At 35.7% G+C, this 20535-nt stretch overlaps 1 protein-coding gene across 1 annotated transcript in view; it reads left to right on the forward strand.

The window, feature by feature from the left end:
- CEP85L (centrosomal protein 85L) overlaps positions 1-15638 on the forward strand; it is a 156357-nt gene extending 140719 nt beyond the window's left edge. The window contains exons 11-13 of the mRNA XM_077755990.1: positions 8870-8977; positions 10868-11099; positions 15431-15638. Of these exons, the coding sequence (XP_077612116.1) occupies positions 8870-8977; positions 10868-11099; positions 15431-15594 (504 nt within the window). The 3' untranslated portion in view covers positions 15595-15638. The remainder of the gene's footprint in view (positions 1-8869; positions 8978-10867; positions 11100-15430) is intronic.
- Positions 15639-20535: the final 4897 nt, after the last annotated feature.

Genomic DNA, 20535 nt, shown 5'->3' on the forward strand with positions numbered 1-20535 from the left:
GGAGCATCTTTTTACATATGAAAGAGAATTGAAGCTGAGACCTTAGGCACGTCTTTTATATGATTTTAAAAGACGTGCCTAAAGTCTCAGCTTCAATCCTCATTCCTGGCTGACCTCAGAGTTTGTGCTCTTGGCGTTGCTCCTGGCTGCCTCAAAATTCAAAGTCCCAAGAGACAGAAACGGCTCAAGAGAGGTGTTAGTCTGAGCTCTTCTTATGTCAGCCTTAGGGGAAAGATTTGTTTTAAGGGTCTTCTCTTGGAATGAAAGATCTTAAACTAGAGCACGTCAGAAAACTAGCCTTGTGGAAGGCACCTTGTGTTCGGTTGCCTAGAAGTTGAATTTGGAAATCTTGTCTCCAAAGTGAAATTTTTAGTATATTACACTCTACAATATGGTAGTGTTATTAGCTCCTTGAGATTAAGTAAAGTGCCCGGTTTTGTTTTCTGATAGATTTTTATTTAAGAGTTTTGTGATAGGGGCAGTAGGCTCTTTGAATACTCCTTCTCCAAATCAACATTTAGCACAGTGCTTTGTGTATGAAAGATGCTCATTAACTATTTTTGAATGAACGTAGCCTTTTAGTTAAAAGCTAAATTAGGTTTTAGTTATTTCCTCATTGTTTTCATTCAGTAACTTTAACTACGTTTCTGCCATGGGCCAGGTACTCTTCTAGGGGGTAACTAGTGAACAAAGACCAAGAAGCTGTGCCCACAAGAAAATTAAACCCACGGTGCTGAGTTGGAATGTGTTCTTATTTTTTCCAGCTTTATTAAAGTATAATTGAAAAAGTTGTAAGATATTTAAAGTGTACATCATGATGATTTAAGAAATGGGCTCTTTAATATTTAGTGTAAGAAGAAAGGAATTAATGGCTGTTGCATAAATATTTTGTACCAGGTGAAAGTCATTTATTTAGGCTTTGGTTATAAGCAACAAAACCAATACACTTTAGCCTAAGCAAAAACAGAATGCAGAGATACTGTGGAACCCACGAGTAGGAATAAAACCAGGCTTCAGGAAGGAAGAGGCTTTGTTCCTTCGCTCATTGCAGTGTGTCTCATTCTCTTCTCTCTGTGCACACTGACTTTCTTTATTCTTTAGCTCACACAGCAGAATATATAGCTGTCCGTAGCCCATACATTCTGTAGTTCATTTCCTGTCATGCAGAGACGAACTCCTAGACTCTGCATCCCAGGTTCTCAGGTGTAGTTAAGTGTTCACCCTGCTTGATTCAGTGAGCTGTATGCAAGAAGTGCAGAATTCTTACAGATATGGTCGCTTGTGACTTGTGGGATCTGAGAATAGGAAGACACCCAAATGCCTGTATACAAACTGCATGATCTTCACTATATCTCACGAGGTTGGAGATTCTTTCTGATGATCTTGGAACCTATGAAGGTTGAATAACTTACGCATGGTTGCATAGCACATAAGGTATGGACCCAGAACCTAGTTTTGTCTTACTACAAGATCTTACACTGTTACCATTAACTCTATACTTCTTTCTTTGCCTGTTAACTTATTTTTTATTGAGATATAATTGACATATTTTAGTTTCAGGAGTACTATCTAATGATTTGATATTTTGTATATTGTGAAAAGATCACAGTAATCTAGTTTATGTCCATCACCACATAGTTTATTTTTCTTGTGATAAGACTTTTAAGATCTACTCTCTTGGCAATTTTCAAATATAACTGTAGATACGATGCATGACAGTACATCCCCAGGGCTTATTTTATAACTGGGAGTTTATACCTCTCTACCCACTTCCCCTAATTCCGCTCCCCACCTTGCCCCAACCATTAATTTATTCTCTATTATCTCTGAAGATTTTTTTTCTTAATTTCACAGGTGAGTGAGATTACATAGTATTTGCCTTTCTCTGTCTGACTTATCTCACTTAGCATAATGCCCTCAGGGTCCATCCACATTGTTGCAAGTGACAAGAGTTTCTTTTTTTGTATTGTTGATTAATATTCCATTTGCATAAACCAGATTATATATAACACATATTCTAAATCCATTGATCTACCAGTAGTTTGTTTTCATGTGTTGGCTATTAGAAATAATGCTGCAGTGAACATGGAGGTACAGAGATCTTTCTGAGGTAGTGTTTTTTAGAAGTAGAATTGCTGAATCGTATAGTAATTATATTCTTAGTTTTCTGAGGAACCTCCATGCTTTTTTCCTTTGTGGCTGCACCAGTTCACATTCCCACCAGCAGTGCACAGCGTTCCCTTTTCTCTGCATCCTCACCAGCACTTGTTATCTCTTGTCTTTGATAATGGCCATTCTAACTATGTGAGGTGATATCTCATTGTGGCTGTGATTTGTATTTCTCTGACAATTAGTAACGTTAAGCATTTTTTCATGTATCTGTTGACCATCTGTATATTTTCTTTGAAAAATGTGTATTTAGAATCTCTGCCCATTTTTTTTCTTTCACTGTTTGTTGTCAAGTTGGTTTACATATAACACCCAGTACTCATTCCAACAAGTGCCCTCCTCCATGCCCATCACCCCCCTACCCCTCTCCCCCACCCCCAAAAGCCCTCAGTTTGTTACCGCCCATTTTTTAAGTTAAAAAATTTGAGAGAAAGGGAGAGGAGGAACGGCAAGGGAGGGGCAGAAAGAGAGGGAAAGAGAATCCCAGCCAGACTCCATGCTGTCGGCGCAGAGCCGGATGCAGAGCCCAAACTCACAAACCATGTGGCCTGAGCTGAAATCAAGAGTCAGAGGCTTGACTAACTGAGCTACCCGGGTACCCCCATTTTATTTCATTTTTTATCAGATTTTTTAAATTTTTGTTTGCTAATTAGGTTCTGTGAGTTCTTTATATATTTTGGATATTAACCACTTAACAGATATGATTTGCAGTTATTTTCTCTGATGTGTTACATTGTCTTTTCATTGTTTTTGGTGTATCTGCGTGTTGCTATGCAGCAGCTTTTTAGTTTGATGCAGTCCTCCCTTCCTTTTATATTTTTGATGCCACTATTTCTTTTTATCTTATGTATCCATTAACAAACTATCACAGTTAGTTGTTTCTACTACTTTTACCAGTAATGAGATTTATACTTTCACATGTTTTCCTGTTACTAATTAGCACCCTTTCATTTCAGCCTAAAGAAGTCCCTTGAACGTTTCTTGTAAAACTAGTCTAGTGGTGATAAACTCTTTCAGCTTTTGCTTGTCTGGAAAACTTTTTTTTTTTAAGGTTTATTTTTGAGAGGAAGAGAGTGTGTGAGAGCTGGGGAGGGGTAGAGAGAGAGGAGAGAAGTGGGGACAGAGGATCTGAAGTGGGCTCTCTGCTGCCAGCACAGATGCAGGGCTCAAACCCATGAGCCATGAGATCATGTCCTGACCTGAAGTCAGATGCTTAACCAACAGCCACCCAGGTGCCCCCGGGGAAATTCTTTATCTCTCCCTCATTTCTGAAGGATGACTCTGTGGGGTTAACTATTCTTTGTTGACAGTACTTTAAGCTCTCTGAACAGATTTTGCCACACTCTTCTGGCCTATACAGTTTCTGCTCCCAATCTGCTGAGAATTTTGTAGGGGTTCCCTTGTATGTAGCAAGTTGTTTTCCTCTTGCTGCTTTTAGGATTCTCTCTCTCCTTGTCTTTAAGTTTTGAATTTAATCATAATGTGCCTCTTTGGGTCTTATTGGGTTTATTGTATTTGGAAGTCTTTTGGTTTCCTAGCTCTTGTCTCTTTCCTTTCCCAGGTTAGGGAAGTTTTCAGCCATTATTTTTTCTCATAAGTTTTGTGTCCCTTTCTCTCTTCTTTCTGGGACCCTGTAATGCAAATATTGATTTGCTTGGGATTGTCCTCTCAGTCCTTAAGCTATCTTTATTCTTTTACTTGTTGCTGCTCTGATTGAATGAAATCTGCCCTGAGTTCACTGATCCTTTCTTCTGCTTCATTTAGTCTACTGTAGAACCTGTTATATTTTTAGTTCAGTTATTCTACTCTTCAGCTCTATGACTTCTACTTGGTACTTTCTTATATTTTCTATTTGTTGAAATTCTCAGTTTGCTCATGCATTGTTTTGCTGACCTTGGTGAGAATCTTTATGACTGCTATTTTGAACTTACTTGTCTTTGTTGCATTAAGGCCTTTCTCTGAGGTTTTCTTATTCTTTAATTTGGAATATATTCCTCTGGTTCTTTTTGACTCTGTGTGTTTGTTTCTATGCAGCCACTTCTCCCAGTCTTTAAGGAGTGACCTCATGTAGGAAATGAACTTTCTTTTAAAAGATGTTGACAGGGACCCTGGGTGGCTCAGTCACTTAAGTGTCCGACTCTTGATTTAGGCTCAGGTCATGATCTCATGGTTTGTGAGATCGAGCTCTGCATCCGGCTCTGCGCTGACAACGTAAAGCATGCTTGGGATTCTCTGCCTCTCCCCAACTTGCTTGCGCATACTCACACTCACTCTCAAAATAAATAAACATTAAAACAAAAAAAACCTATTTAAAAATAAAAGATTTGATTAAAAAAATGCACTCAATTCCATTCAAAGAATGCATTCCCCTTGTTAATGCTTTGTAGATGCCATTATTACCCTTCTGTTAAGTATGCATGCTTCTTATTGCTATTTCTAATGCTAGGAGCACTATGATCTTACCTTTCATGTATAGTTACATATACTATTGCAAGAATAGTGGTATTATATTAATAGAATCATAACAGTATGAAACTTTTTATTTGTTCTCAGTAATTCAAAGTGATTGACTTATGCTTTGTTTCTAGATTATTGAAATACATACACTAAAATTTTAAACGAAAAAATTTTAGAAGAACTTTCTTTTTAAAGTTTTTGTTGTTACTTTCGTATTTGATTTATTTAACTAGACACAATAAATTTAACATCTGTAGCATAAATCCTGTTGTAATAAAGATATAGGCAGGCTAGTGTATAAAAATTGGACAAGGTACCTTATTAGAAATTTTTCTGTCTTGTAATTTATGGGGATACGTTTAATTGCATTTGTGATATTTAAAGTTTATTTTGAAGACATGTAAAATGCTTTCAAAAAATTGTACTGTATTTCAAAAAAGGGGGTCTTTTTTTACCCTAGAATTCTGTACCTGTACTTGTCTTAGTGATCTTGCCCAGTCCCATGGTTTTGCATGTAATGAGTGTGCTCACTAATCCCTAACTTCTTTCAGCTCATAATTCTTCCCTGACCTTACAACCTATATTTCCAATTGCCTACTCAACCATACTACTTGACATATCAGACCTAATATATCCAAATTGAATATCTTACCCTCCCCAAACAGAAATTGGTAAAACCTACTCTACCTTCCATGTTCAGACCCTTCTCTATAATGGCAAATCTGTCCTTCCATTTGCTCAGTCCAGAAACCTTAGGCTTCTCCTTGACTTCTGCATCATATTTGTAAACAAATCTTATCACCTTCAGAATATATCTAGCATCTGACTTCTTCTCCTGACCTCTATTTTGTTGCCACCCTGGTCCAACTCATCGTTACTTTTTTTGTGGATTATTTCTGCCTGCTTCCATTCTTGGTTGCCTACAGTCTTTTTTCATCAGCTCAGGTGACCTGTTAAACAAAAACCAGATCATGTCATGTCTCTTCTTGGAATCTTTCAGTGGTTGGTTCCTCATTTTTCCCAAAATAAAAATCAAAGGTTTTTCACTGGCTCAGTGGCCTTACACAATATGTTCTCTATACTGCCTGCCTTTTCTGACTTCATCTTTTACTACTTTCTGCCACCTTGGCTCTCTTGCTTTTTCTCACAGAAGACACCATCTGCCTCAGAACCTTTGCACTGACTGAAACAACTGTGGATGTCTATGAGATACAATCTTTCACCTCCTTCAAGCCATTGCTCAAGTATCACCTTTTTTCCATGACTCTGTACTCTGCTCCATTTGAGATCTCAGCCTCCTTTCCATTACCATGCTGAATTTGTTCTCCAAAGCACTAGTCAAATTCTAATATACAATATTGTGTAACCTACATGTTATGCTTACTTGATCTTTTACCTCCTAGTAAAAGTTATATGAAAAGACCTGTTTTTTTTTGTTTTTTTTTGTTTTTAACTGATTCATCATTATCCAGTGCACAAACTGTGCTTGGTTATAATTTTTGCTACATGAATGATTGCATGAAAAAGTGTTATTTGTGAAACTCCTTTATAGTGTTTGTGTGTGTGTGCATGCATGCAAGTGCTTTTTGGGGGGGATAGAGTTGTGTGTGTTTATATAGTAAAACTGCTAACATAACTTTTTAATCAAAATACTTTCTCTTAAATTGGGTTTGTGGAGTATATGATATATATTGGTGAAGTCACAGCTATCTTTTCTTCATTTGAGCTATTTTGTATATGGGACAAAAGACAGCATTTCTAGATATTTAGATCAAAACAACAAATGTTTTTAAAGCCATTTTTCAACTTTAAGAATGATTATGATAGGGGTTCCTGGGTGGCTCAGTTGGTTAAGCAATTCAGGTCATGATATCACAGTCTGAGTTCTAGCCCCACGTCAGGCTCTGGGCTGACAGCTCAGAGCCTGGAGCTGCCTCAGATTCTGTCTCCCTCTCTCTCTGCCCCTCCTGCACTCATGTTCACTTGCTCTCTTTCTCTCAAAAATGAATAAACATTAAAAAATCTTTTTAAAAAGAAAGAATGTGATAAATATCTATAGGTTAGTAACTTGGAATTTTTTAGAGACAATTATTACCTGGAAATGTATAGAGATATTGTGGACTTTGAAAATTAAAGTGTTTAATGTTAGTAATCCCATTCTAAGCATATAGAAATTTTCCTTACTCTTTTTTTCTAAAAGTTTAAACATATGCTTTTTCATACAATTTAGGATAGAGAAATAATCTGCTGGATGGAATGTTGTGTCAGACAGCTATGGCACTCATACCCTCATATTAGTGTAGAGATTGTAAACTTATCTGTTAATTCTTTCCCCTATTAAAGGACTATTTCATAAGTACCCTGAACCCAACGAACTAATGTCTTAAGCTTAATATATTTCCCAAATCCAGATTTTTTTCTTCTGACACATAGTACTACTCCCAAACATTTCTTATTTATTCTTTTGTAGAAAATTGCCTGTTTCTTCACTGATTTAAATTTAGTCTTATATAGGAACATATTAATCAGATTTGCTAGCTAATTATTAGTCACATTCAATATGGCCAAATTGGTAAAAATAGAAAACACTGGAATTTTGTAAAGAATGATATTACAGTATTGTGAAAATACCTCTCAGGGTCAGTTTTCATTGTTAAAATGCTAGATCTAGAGTAGCTTAATCTGTGTTGCCTTTCCTCCACAATTCTAATAAGATAAGCAGTCACAAATCTTAAGAAAATTTAGGATGAATTCTGGATTCCAGTTACATAATCTCGTTATGCCTGTAAGCATAGATCTTCAGCCAGATAAAGATGTATCATTCAAATGGTTTTTTGATTCATTCACATGCAGTTACAAAGGAATTTCAGAAACCATGTGACTTTCTGTGAGATTAAATTTTGTAGGATATAAAGTTTTCCCTGGAAGGAAATACACTTGTTATAGAGCTTAATTCACTTTTCTTTTTTAAGTTTATTTTTGAGAGAGAGACAGTACACAGTGTGGGGTAGGGACAGAGATAGAGGGAGACACAGAATCTGAAGCAGGCTCCAGGCTCCAAGCTGTCAGCATAGAGCCCAACATGGTACTCAAACCCATGAACTGCAAGATCGTGACCTGAGCCAAAGTCGGATGTGTAACCAAATGAGCCACCCAGGCACCCCAGACCTTAATTCATTTGTAACCAGCTTGTGAGTTATTAAATATAAATAGATTTTTTTAGAGTTTATCAAACAAATTCAGGTAGAAAGCTACAGTGTTGAATATCTGTTACTAAGAAAACTGCTTCATATTTATTTATTTACAGAGTCTTATCTCAACCCATGGTAACAGCAATCTTCTTTTATTCTAGCCATAGATAATATGGGGGTGGGGGAAGGACCTTCATAGTGCATTGTATACTATTTAAGCAGTCAGCATGCTGAAGTAGTTTCCGAATTGAGACTAAATAAATGTAGTTTTAAGGGGGAGGAAAAAAAAGAATCTCTTCAAGTCATATGTTTATTGATCTTGTGATTTCACAAAAGGGAAAAGTGTTAATTAAAACACCTAGACATCACAGATGACTACAGAGTTTGTGGCAAGTTTTTGTTTTGTTTTGTTGTGTAGCTAAAAATCTGACTTAGAAGCTGAAGTGACCCAGGTACTATTAAAATATCCTATATACTCTTTTGGTGCACTCAGAATTTTCTTACAATGAATATTTTGTAATTTTATAATAAATTTAGGAAAGAGATTTATTTATCAAAGTCACATCATAGACTTTTGGCTTGAATTCATCATATTCATTGCTTGGAATACCATACACTGAGAGAAGTGTGTTTAGCTCTGTTTCAAATGACAGAAAGTGGGGATGGACTTATGATCTTATTATCTTGTGTTTTATTAACCACAAGAAAAATGGGGTGTGTAATTGCTACACATTAGCAAATGTATAGATTTGCTAATACACTCTGAATACATCAACAAAAATTGATGCATCAACCATAAAGCAGCTGCTTTAGGTTTACCATGTTTTACCCCAACTATCAACTTTCTTAGTAAAGATGATATTTGTTTTTTCCTTTGCTGTCATCCACTCTAGATGCAGTATGGGTTGTTTTAAAATAAAGACTTCACCTTCCAAGGGTTGGGGAAGGACAGATCCAAAGTATTCAGAGCCTGTATTCCTGGGTACCTACCTGACTGCATTTTGCTTTTAGCATTAACAACATTCTCTGCTTTCTAATTCTCTTTATTCTAGTCTATGCAAGGGAAACTTTCTAAAGAAAAATTGACTACTCAAAAGATGATGGAAGAGTTGGAAAAGAAAGAAAGAAACCTACAGAGATTAACAAAAACATTGCTTGATGTGAGTAAAAAAAATTCAAATTGCTGTCAAAGAATGATTCAGTACTTAAAGCATGTGCTTATTTTGTACATATTCATGGAATGTTTTTAGTTGAAGACTAGATTAATTAAATCCATTAGGTTTCTTACAGAATTATAACCAAAAAGGTAAACTTTTTTTTTCTTATGTCTTAGAATACAACTTCACATACTTAACTACAACAGTAAAATGTTATATAGAGCATAAATTGAATATAAACAAAATTGTCCTTGAAAAATTAAGGAAGGTGCAATATTAACACTTCATCATTGGAACAGATTATACTTTCTTCATTTAATTATAAGCTGGTATACATGGCTCGCATTTAAGGACATGTTATACAGAAAATACTTACTGTAGGTTTTTAACTCTAATCATGACAATTTGCCTCTAAATACCCAAGAATGCATCTTCAAAAATTAGGGACATTTCCTGTATAAACATACTACCATTGTCACACCCAATAAGAATAATGTTCCTCCATATTGGATGATACCTACTTTATACTAAAATTTCCCCATTTCTTTGGGAAATTCAAATGCTTTTTATAATGATAGTTGAAACCAGCATTCAGTCAAAAAGGCCATGACTTGTGTTTCATTTTATCTTATAAATCTAAAGTTTCTCACTTTGTCCATGTTAGTGGCTTGCTGACAAACCTGGGCCTGTTGTCTTAAGAGTTATAGATTGTCAGACCTTCTAGATTTGTGTGATTGCTTCCTCATGGTGTCATTTATCTTCTTGTCTACCCTTAGAAGCTAGAAGTAAGAGCTAAAGATGTCAGTTAAGTCAAGTCAAACATTTGATTCTTCATATCATCAAATTATATATGTTTTGTTATCCCACTGTAAGTGACAGAAATACTGAGCTCAGTGGGTTAAAATGGTAACAGACTGATTCTTTCCTTTGTTACGTTATAGCCTCTGCAAACAGCAGGTAGTGTGGAGTGCTACTTAGGTAACTGTGTGAATATGCAATTTATTAGCACCCTTTTCCTTGATAGTTTTTGTATTCACTGATGATAATTGTCTGGATCATTACATGATTAAAATCATATTTTTTCCTAATTATTTGTATATTGATTAGCTGGCATTCATCTTTTAAAAAATCTTTTCCTCATCAGTGCAGGCTATTTGGTTCTTTTGAAATAGAGTTCCAATTGGAAAGTTTTGTATCACCTCTAATTAGCAGTTTTCAGGATGAATAGATAGATGGTGATAGTTTTGGGGATAAGGTGAAGGTAGCTTTTTCTGAGCATGATAATTTATGAGTTCATATTGATATATTCAATTCAAGATTTCACAGTTCAAGCTTATTAGGGGTTTGTTTCCGTTTATGATTTTATACTTGTATTTCTTTTTCTCTTTTGCTGAAACTTTTGCTACTTGTCAACATTAACAAAACATAAAAACTTTTTCTTTCAATAAAAACTATGCAATAGTTTCAAAGTAACTAAATCATGATCACTACTAATAGTAAAACTATAAAATGAGGTTTAAAATTTCTTCATAATTCTTTTTGTTCTTGGAATAAATCTCATTATTAAAAAAAAAAAACATACACAACCCAGATGCTTATCAGGCGACATTATATGGTATGAGATGCTTCTAGAAACTGAATCTGGATTTGTTGCCTCTCTCAGGTTTACCCTAGGGCATGAGATGGCACAGAGGAACCACTGAATCATTTCTACTGTTTACATTCTTTTTTTTCTTTCTGACTGTGTGTATGCAGTTAACCTTGGTTATTGTGAATGTAATAGGACTCTACCATTTTGTTTATAGATGGTGGAAAGTGTTAACCTGTATGGCTTTGAGTACCTTAAGGCCTCTGTTCTAACAACCTGATTTTTGTTTCCTTTATGCATTGCAGAACCAAAGACAAACAGAAGAGACGTGCTCTTTATTGGATCAGGGCCAGGAAGGAGACCAATGCAGGCAGCAGACAGTACTCACTAAATGGCCACTATCTGATTTGAGTGTGATTGATCAGCTGTTCAAGGAAATGTCCTATTGTTTGTTTGACTTGAAGGCATTGTGTAGTATTCTGAATCAGCGTGCTCAGGGCAAGGAGCCTAATCTTTCATTATTACTGGGAATCAGATGTAAGTGGCTGATGCCTTGTCCTTACTGTATTGCTTAGCAGTTAGAGACCTGTCTTCATAAATCACGAATTTCTGACTGCCTTTTCTCTATTTGCTTTTAAGTCCTTTCCTACTTAGATTTATAAATCTCTGAATAAATCTGTAAGTGTGTGAATACCTGTTACTACTTCATTATGGTTATAGAAGTGAGCAGGGCCATAGTTGATTTGTACTGCCACTTGGCATACTGTCTGCAAATCTGCCTGTGTGGATGAGCTCTGCTGAATCTGTTACTATGTGACTGGAGTGGCAGTTAGGGGTGCCTGGTTACTCTTCTAAAAGTAATGATTCTGTTTGCTTTCATGTGGTCATTCTCTAAGTTAATGACCCAGCCATCTGTGTGCCGTAAACTGAGAGAAGATACTCATTTGCTTTCCTTGCAGTGTATGTTCTATGGCAGTGACTTAATACAAGTACCAGTGCTGTCACCAGAGCTAGTTTTCATGGCCCATGTTTCATAGCCCTTGTCATGCATACATTCTGTCTTTGTCCCTTTTGGTGTGTCACCACCCATTGTCCCTCAGTTCCATCTTCCTCCACACATAGTTGTGAGAGAGCAGCCCCAGCAATATCCTGGAGTCCATCTGTGCTGCTTTTGCAGAAGCACTCATCTCTGCTTGTGGCTCTAAATCATTAAGATATTGACATATGTTGGTCTCTTTTTAATACAGAAGAAATGGACATAAGGGCATATGAATGGAGTAGGGCCTTAAGTTTTACACACCTACTGTGTTATACTGAACAGTTATCTAATAATATGGTTAATATATGACTAGACGGAACTGGTTTTATTTGTAGTTTCATCAAAAAGATTCCACCACCTGGCATCGTGATACTTATTTTGGCAAACCAAGTAATACTTTTGATCAAAGTATATCCCTTTTTAAATGAAGCAGTAACTTTGCTCAGAGATGTCAGCAGAGTTTTTCCTTCCACTTCATACATGTGTATATACATACATGAGTGTGGGTATGTAAAAATCACTTGAAAGTTTAAGTATATTCACTCACCCAATAAGCAATTTTTATATGCCTCATATAGTCCAGGTACTAGGATGCTGATAATGCAATTGGATGCCGCCCTTGCCCACACATAAACTACGAGAGCATTGTGGTAGGAGCTATACTTGAGATATGGACAGAGGACAGTGCGGGCCCAAAGGGAAAACTGATCAAGTCTAGCTGGGAAGACTCTGTGGGTAGCTGGTGTTTGGCTTGAATCTTAGAGGAGGAGAGTTTGCCAGGTGAACATGGGGTAGCTAAGTTAGCAGTGATCTCTCGAGCAAGAACCAAAAGCTCACACACAAAAGACTCATTTTCTTCACCATATTAGAGCTGGTCGTCCCTTCAGTTATTTTGTAACCTCTACATTTGTATTCTCCTGTACGGCATTGGTCAGCTTTTCCAGTTACCATATTAAGAGAGCTTTCCAAATGTGAGTGAAAGGGAGACTCAAGAAGTTTGCCACATTCGCCCCCCAGCGTATACCCCTCCCAGTGTTTAAAGTTTAACCCTCTTCTCCTTACCTTATAGTTTGGTCCTGTGAAAATCTGACCAGCCAGTTCATTTGTCAAAACCAATGGATTATTTTGAATCCTTATCTCCTCACTCCACCCACTGTCCGTTGACACCGTTCATTCCACCCTTCTTTTTTGTAAATGCGCTGCTACCACGGATTCCATGACTTTCCTCTCTGGGGTCTGCTTCTCCCTTTATGACTGCTGAGTCCCTTCTTCTGTGGAATTCTCTGCCACTTAAATATTGGTGTCTCCCATACATCTTCTGTTGTTGATTTTTTTGTTTTGATTGTGGGGTTTTTGGTACTGAGTTGTATAGGTTCTTTATATATTTTGATATTAACCCTTAATCAAATATATTATTTGCAAGTGTCTTCTCCCATCCAGTAGATTGTCTTTGTTTTATTGGTGGTTTTTGTTTTGCTGTGCAAAAGCTTTTTATTTTGGTGTAGTCCCAATAGTTTGATTTTGCTTTTGCTTCCCTTGCCTGAGAATACATATTTAGAAAAATGTTTCTGTGGCCGATGTCAAAGAAATTATTGCCTGTGTTTTCTTTCAGGAGTTTTATGGTTTCGGGTCTCACATTTAGGTCTTTAATCCATTTTGAGTTTATTTTTGTGTGTGGTCTAAAAAAGCAGTCCAGTTTCATTCTTTTGCATGTAGCTGTTCAGTTTTCCTGACAACATTTGTTGAAAAGACTGTTCTTCTTCCCCATTATATATTTTTGCTTCTATTGTCAAAGATTAATTGACCACATAAGCATAGATTTATATCTGGGCTCTCTGTTCTGTTGATCCATGTGTCTGTTTTTGTGCCAGTACCATACATACTGTTTTGATTACTTTGATTAGCTTTGTAGTAATACACCTTGAAATCTAGGATTGTGATACCTCAGTCTTTGTTGTTCTTTCTTAAGATTGCTTTGGCTATTTGGGATCTTTTGTAGTTCCATACAAATTTTAGGATTGTTCTAATTCTGTGAAAAATGCCGGCATTTTGACAGGGATTACGTTAAATCTGTAGATTGCTTTCAGTAGTTTGGACATTTAGTTCTTCCAATTTATGAGTTGGAAGTCATCTTTCCATTTGTTGGGGTCATCTTTAATATCTTTCATCTATGTTTTATAGTTTTTGGTGTACAGTTTTCACCTCCTAGATTAAGTATATTCCTAGACTTGGTGCAATTGTAAATGAGATTGTTTTCTTAATTTCTCTTTCTGCTGTCTCATTATTGGTATATAGCCTTCAACATATTTCTCTATATTTCTGTTATTTTCTATCCTGTGACTTTATTGAATTCATTTATCAATTCTTTGGTAGTCTTCAGGACTTTCTGCAAAAAGTGTCATCTGCAAATAATGAGCATTTTACTTCTTCCTCAACAATTTGGATGCTTTTGTTTCTCTTTTTGTATATTTTTCTCTGAGTAATCTTATCCATGTTCTTTAGTTTTCTGTTTGCACCTTACCTTTGACCCATATGGACATTTATCTCTTACCCTGCCTAGAATGTTCCTACTGGGCTCCTGACTATACTAACCTTATATTAGAACCAACCTATGGAAGCATAGGCATCATAGACTCACTACATCGAAAACAGACCTATCTTTCTTCCCTCCCTAAACCTGCTCCTCCTCTCAGTGAGTAGGAGCACCACCATCCACCTGTCCTAGAATTTTATCTTGCATCCTACTCTTTCCTTTAGCTGTGTGTGTCCTGTGCCCATCCCTATCCCAACCCAACTCATGATGGTTGAGCTCCATCATTTCTGCCAGTCCCTTCCTAGCATTCATTTCTACCATGACATCTCCATTGCACTACTGCCTTCAGTAAAGCTTTCAGAGTCCTTTATCTGCACTGGTTTCTTTGTCAACCGTCTAGCCCACTTTCCCCCACGAATCCATTTTTTCACATTGCTGCCAGAGTTAATCTAACCTAATGGTGATTCTGATTTCCTAATGCTTACAACCCCTAAAATAGAGATGGGCAACTCCCTCCTGCTGCTTCTAGCCTTTATTTCTTGGTACTTTCCTCTCATAATTTGTACTTTGCCATTTTAGAGCTGGTTACTGACTTTTTTTTGAGGTTTCTTAGATTCTTTGGTTTTCTGCTTTTATACATGCCTTTGTTCATTCTGCTTCCTTGGCTCATCCAGTGAACCTGTATCTTTTCCAGTTACGCTGGTTATCCTCTCCCTTCTGCCACTGTAGCGAGGAACTGATGAAAATAATTAAAAGCTAGCTGACTCAGGACCTCACCTTCAGTTACTCAGCCATTGGGCAACTAGCCATCAGTTCAAGTCAATTGTGTGGGGTTGTAGGGTTTCAACTCAATATATATATATATTATACTTAGCATATATTTTGGAAATTTATGTTTCCATGCCAATAAACCCACTTTGCAGTCTACAAAAATTTAAGCTATAACCCCTCAAAACATAAGTGATTTTCAGATTTTTGTCAAGTCAGAAGAAATGAATGCTATAGTTGAGCTTGACGAGAGCTATTAGAGCATATTTTTTCCTACTTTGGGAATATTGTCATCCTTTAAACATGTTGAACAGTTGTAATACTGTATGGGTTTAATGCAATTTAATTAGCAAAATTTTTAAAGGACTAAGTAGTAAGATCTATTTAATAGTGGATGACACATCATTTAAACATGAGCCGGTCAGGTGTTCAGCATATAGCATTATATTTCTAATTATAATTAAGTTTAAAAATCCTAAAATTTTTTATTCAGAAGAGTGTGAGACATTCTCTACTTTCTTTCCACAGCAATGAACTGTTCAGCTGAAGAGACTGAGAATGACTACAGCCCAGAAACACTCACTAAAAAATTATCAGATGTATGCCAATTACGGAGAGACATTGATGAATTAAGGACTACAATATCAGACCGCTATGCTCAGGACATGGGAGACAACTGCATTACCCAATGATCAACTATTGGTCCCACAGCAATAATGACCCATTGTTAAATGCTGCTGTGTTACAGTTCTTCATATGTCTTTTTAGAAGCCATAATGGAAAGTCTCAAGTGACATATCACTTACACATAGGATTTTTTTTCTGTAAATTTGTTTTATTGGGGGGAGAAAAGGGATTTGATGATGTTTCAAAGGGGCTTATCTAATCAGGCCAAAAAAAAAGTGAATTACTATTTGAAAAATGTGATAAAGTGTTTAAGAAAAAAAATTTGTATTCTCAAACTACTGATTGTAGGACCAAGCTGTGAAGAATGCCCTTCAGATAATGGGGTAGGATTTCTTTTTATCTGTAGTTGTGTGTGTGTGTGTGTGCGCGCGCGCGTGCACGTGTGCATGTGTGTTTATTCACAAAATTATAAGGCTTTCTAAGGTCAAAGCAAAGCTTCTGAGAAAGGCACACGCTGTTTCTTCTTGTATTTCTTTTCTTTCATGTAGAAGTTTGTGTTGTACTTTGGGGTTTTCAAGGGCTGGCTGAACAAGAGTTCTGACAGCAGGCAAGTGTGGCAGTAGTACAGCTGGCAAAACCGTTTGTATTTTGAACAACCACTGTGCTGAGATGATGAGGTTGTGGGATTCGGTTGATTTTAGTACTGTAGATAAGTCAGCTATTTTTCCAGAGTGAATGTGGATGGCATTAGAGGTATGAAATCTCAATGCGATGATCTTTTTCATTAGCATTGTTAATTTGTATATCACAAGGCATTTTAACATCATCTAAACTAATTTTAACATGTCCCTTACTATTTTTCACTTATATTTATCAATGTAAACAAAGCCATAAAGAATTAATACAAACCTTCTAAGGCCGTTGTAAAAGAAGGATTAACTGAAAAGTCACTCTGGAACAATAGTTTATTTATCCAATTCTTAAACGTTTACATTTAAGAGTTTTGTATATGTTTTAAAGTTAAAACTACTTTAAGAAAAAGCCAGCCTGTATTCTTTATACCTGAATTATCACTAACATAAAATCTAAACCAAGTGATGTTTCAATTCCATTTATTAGGTAAAGTACCTTAAAAACAGGGTTTTTCATAGATTACAAACTTGACCAGGTTAGTTCTTCTTCAGGAATACAGGATATTGCTAGGAAATGCAACTGATTGTTAAGGAGACACACACAGTTATTTAAACCTCCAAATGAGTATATTCCTGTTTTAGTTGATATTTTGGAAGGAATATATTTTACTACCTTCAGAGCATTTATTGCATTCTCTTGAATACACTCATAGGAGTCATTGTCCTTTACAAACTGGTTTGTTTTCTTGATGCAACCAGGTCTCATATAGGTCAAGACTAAATAAGAGTAGAAGGAATAAGGGGTTTGAATCAAGCAGGATAATACTGTTTTGGGCAAGAACAGATCATATGTCTGGGTGGTTTTGTTTTGTTTTGTTTTTGTTATTGCCAGACTTAAATACTGCTCCTAGAGAAGACTTTTCTTAAATATGTTCAGCAGTGAAAACATATGTGGGATAAGAACTTTAAGGAAACTACCTAGGAAGACATTCAGTTCAGAATTTGGCTTACATGCAGTGCTCAGTAAGTTATTTTAAGGTTATGTTGCAACAGTCAGTTATAATACATTGTAAGGACATCAGACTTTCCTTCTGTTCAGTGCCTGAGTTTTCCTTGCTCTTACTTCTTAGGATCTGGGCACTAAGAAATCAGTGCATTATAGTGATTCTGCATCCCAAGGTCCCTACCTTAATAAGGAAAAGTCACTGGTAAGAACGTGGCATTCTAATGTGTTCATTTGTTTTTTTAATGTTGGTGGTTTGAAGACAATCAGGGAGTGGTAAATTTATACCAAAAATCTGATGCAAAGAATTCTGCCTTGTAAAAATATCTGTAAAAATGGGCCTTTACAGTAAAGTAGATAATAATATCTGAAAGAGATAAGAGATGTGCAGCACACATTTTTACATTCTCTCTGAAGAGAAATCCTTACCCTTATCCCCCAACCTCCACGGTTTTGGAAATAAAGGCACCCGTAGGTGATAGTACTAATGCACATAAATAATCACTGATCTGGGTCACTAGGTTCTTACTTAATGTCGTTGAGGTTTTTTAGTATATGTTTCAGGTTTTATGGTTATTGTTGTTTTAAACAAACTTTTGGCCATTTGTTTTAATAAACTGTAGATCCATTTTTGTTTTCTGGCTTAGGATACAATAATTTGATTTTATAAACAAGTTTTCTAAAAATTACTGAATTTGACTTAATTTACTTGTCTTGAGATAAAAATATTTTAACATAGTAGAAAACTGACTAATACTGATGTATTTCAGTCTCCAACATGTATACTCCTCCACAAATAAAAAAGGGAAATAAGGTATGATAGTTCAGGTATAACCCTGAATTACAAAATGCCATCTCTTGGAGTCTGGAGTTTGTGAAAGGACCTAGGTAATAAGTAGAAAGCCTTGGATGGAATTTTAGGGGAGGAGGGAGTGAAACTAGTCTAGTGGTAGTCTTAATTTGTCAGCATTTAATTTTGATTTTGTTTTTCAGAAAAATGCCCTCTCCCAAGATAACCTCTTGTGTTAGAATGCAGTAATAGTGATATCTCATTGAAAGCAAAGATTTTACTGTTATGTCAAGTAAGATGGGCAGATAGAAACACTGTAGTGTCTTAACCTAGTTCAAACTGGGGTGTTCTTAGAAGTTATTATACTGATATATATCTCAGATGAAAATTAACCTAAATTTTGAAGTTAAATCTATTTGAGAATTTCCTTATATGTGAAAAAATTTTAATTATGCTTTTGTGTGAATTAAATGCTTATCTTCTTAGGAAATGTCTTATGCAGTGTTAACATTTATTATTGATCTTCTGGGTTTTGAACTTGAGTTTATTCTGCCACAGTCACACTAAAGCAAGGATAAAGTAACAGTATCTCAATAAAAGACCCAATTACCTATGCAGATAAAATTAACTGAATCAAAGGCACAGTAGTTGTCTTTTCATTTGATGTCCAAAAAGGATGACTTTAGTTAAACTTAGTAAATTTTCAGTAGCCTCTAATTTTAAAGCTTAAGTGTTGACTGGGTAAGTCATGCCTGATTTTTTTTTTAAGTGTGGCTCCTTTTTATGTTTGAAATGGGGTTCAATATTTACTATTAACAATATTATTTTTTAGTGAAATTTATTTTGGTCATGACAGTTTATTAAACTGAATTAGACTTCTTTCAGTAGCTTGTTAGAGACAATCTCAAGGGCTGTAAAGTGTTGCTAAAATGGGTATTGTACATTTCTGACTCACCAATGAGCTTATAAATTAATTTTGTCATAGTTCAAGACATTAATAGAAATCTCTTAGAGGAACTACTGTATTGGGAAAATGTTCTTTCAATATCAGTAATAGTTCATTGAATAACTTAGCAGCTGAGAACTTGGACTGTATTTTTACATAGCATAGTTCAGCTCCAAGCACACCTTTAGTTTGGATTATTGGCATTCTCTTCTGTAAATTTCTATCATTGTAGATATGTAATTATATTAAGAAGCAGTTCTCATAACCATGCTCAGACTATATCATTTGAAACTGCCAGTAGCTATAGCTCTCAGAGCCAAAGTTGATTCATTTTGTTTCCATTTTGGACAAATTTCGGTGTTCAGAAAACAAGTAATATGGTTTCCTATTTGATATAAAAAGTATAATTTCTAACTTACCCCAAGATCCATGGTGGTATCTTACTGTATGATATTATACATTTAATCATGAAGGGGGAAAGCTTTTGGATTTTTAGGATTTTCTTATTTAAAAGTATTGAGTATATTAATGTAGTTTTAAGCCAATAATTCTTTAACAACACTTGCAGCTGCATACAGAGAGAACCTTTTGTGCCTTTTTGCCTGCAGTAAGCATTCATTTCTATTTTACATGAGTTATAAGAATGTTGATGATTATTGCACCTTGTTCTTCTGTAAATAGACCTGATTAAGGATTTTTTTTTTCTTAAGCAAGGAGCAGTTTTTCATTACTAGGTAAATACTTTAGGAAACTTGAGAGGAGGGTATTGGATATGTCTTTGGAGCCCAGCCCTTTCCCAGTGTAGTGAGCAGGAAACTCCTTCAGAATGTAGTTATTTGTGTGTATATGTGTGTACATATTTGTATAAATATTTAAATACAGAAACATAATATCTGGCGTCACATTGATGTGATGACAAGAAGTAGTAAGGTGCTAGGTGGTTACATTAAAAGCACAGCAGAGTGTATAATCAGTCACTATGACTGGTGGTTTTTGTAAACTAGGTTCAGTTTTTGAACCACCCAGAATACCTCATGTGTAAATACAATGGTCATGACCTAATTGGAATACAGTTATTGTAAAAAGAATGTGAAGCCACTGGTTGGCTTATGCCTTCTGATCTATCATTCTTGCCTCTTTTTTTGTAAAGGGGTTTTTTTGTTTTTGTTTTTTAATAGGGTTTACAGCTAGAATTTTGAATGCCAAAGTTCTATTTATTAAATTAAAAAAAAGTTTTCAATGTTAATGGCTAAGTATTTTTCCACTGGACTATTGTTTGTGATGTTGGAATTTGTATTTACAGAGAAATAAATTTTTTATAAAAAGATGAATGTCTTCCAAGTGCCTAATGTTAATATAAGAATGTATTGGAAACTGGAGACTCTACTGAATTCTCAATGATAAGAGTATGCTGACTTGACTTTTAGGTAAAATCTTCCTATAAATACACAAGAGAATCTTTGACTAGAGCCTGAATTTTTCTGCTTTCAGTCTCTCTTACAATTCCTTTTTAGTTAACTGAGGAAAAGTTTTTTCTCAGGGCCTTGCCATGAAGGGTACTGAGATTTTCTGATGACAGGTGCCATAAGTACCAAAGCATGCCTGGATTTATTTTAGCTAATAGTGCTGTGTCCT

This window comes from Crocuta crocuta, unplaced genomic scaffold (genome assembly GCF_008692635.1).
Source record: "Crocuta crocuta isolate KB4526 unplaced genomic scaffold, BGI_CrCroc_1.0 scaffold772, whole genome shotgun sequence".
NCBI classification, from domain to species: Eukaryota; Metazoa; Chordata; class Mammalia; order Carnivora; family Hyaenidae; genus Crocuta; species Crocuta crocuta.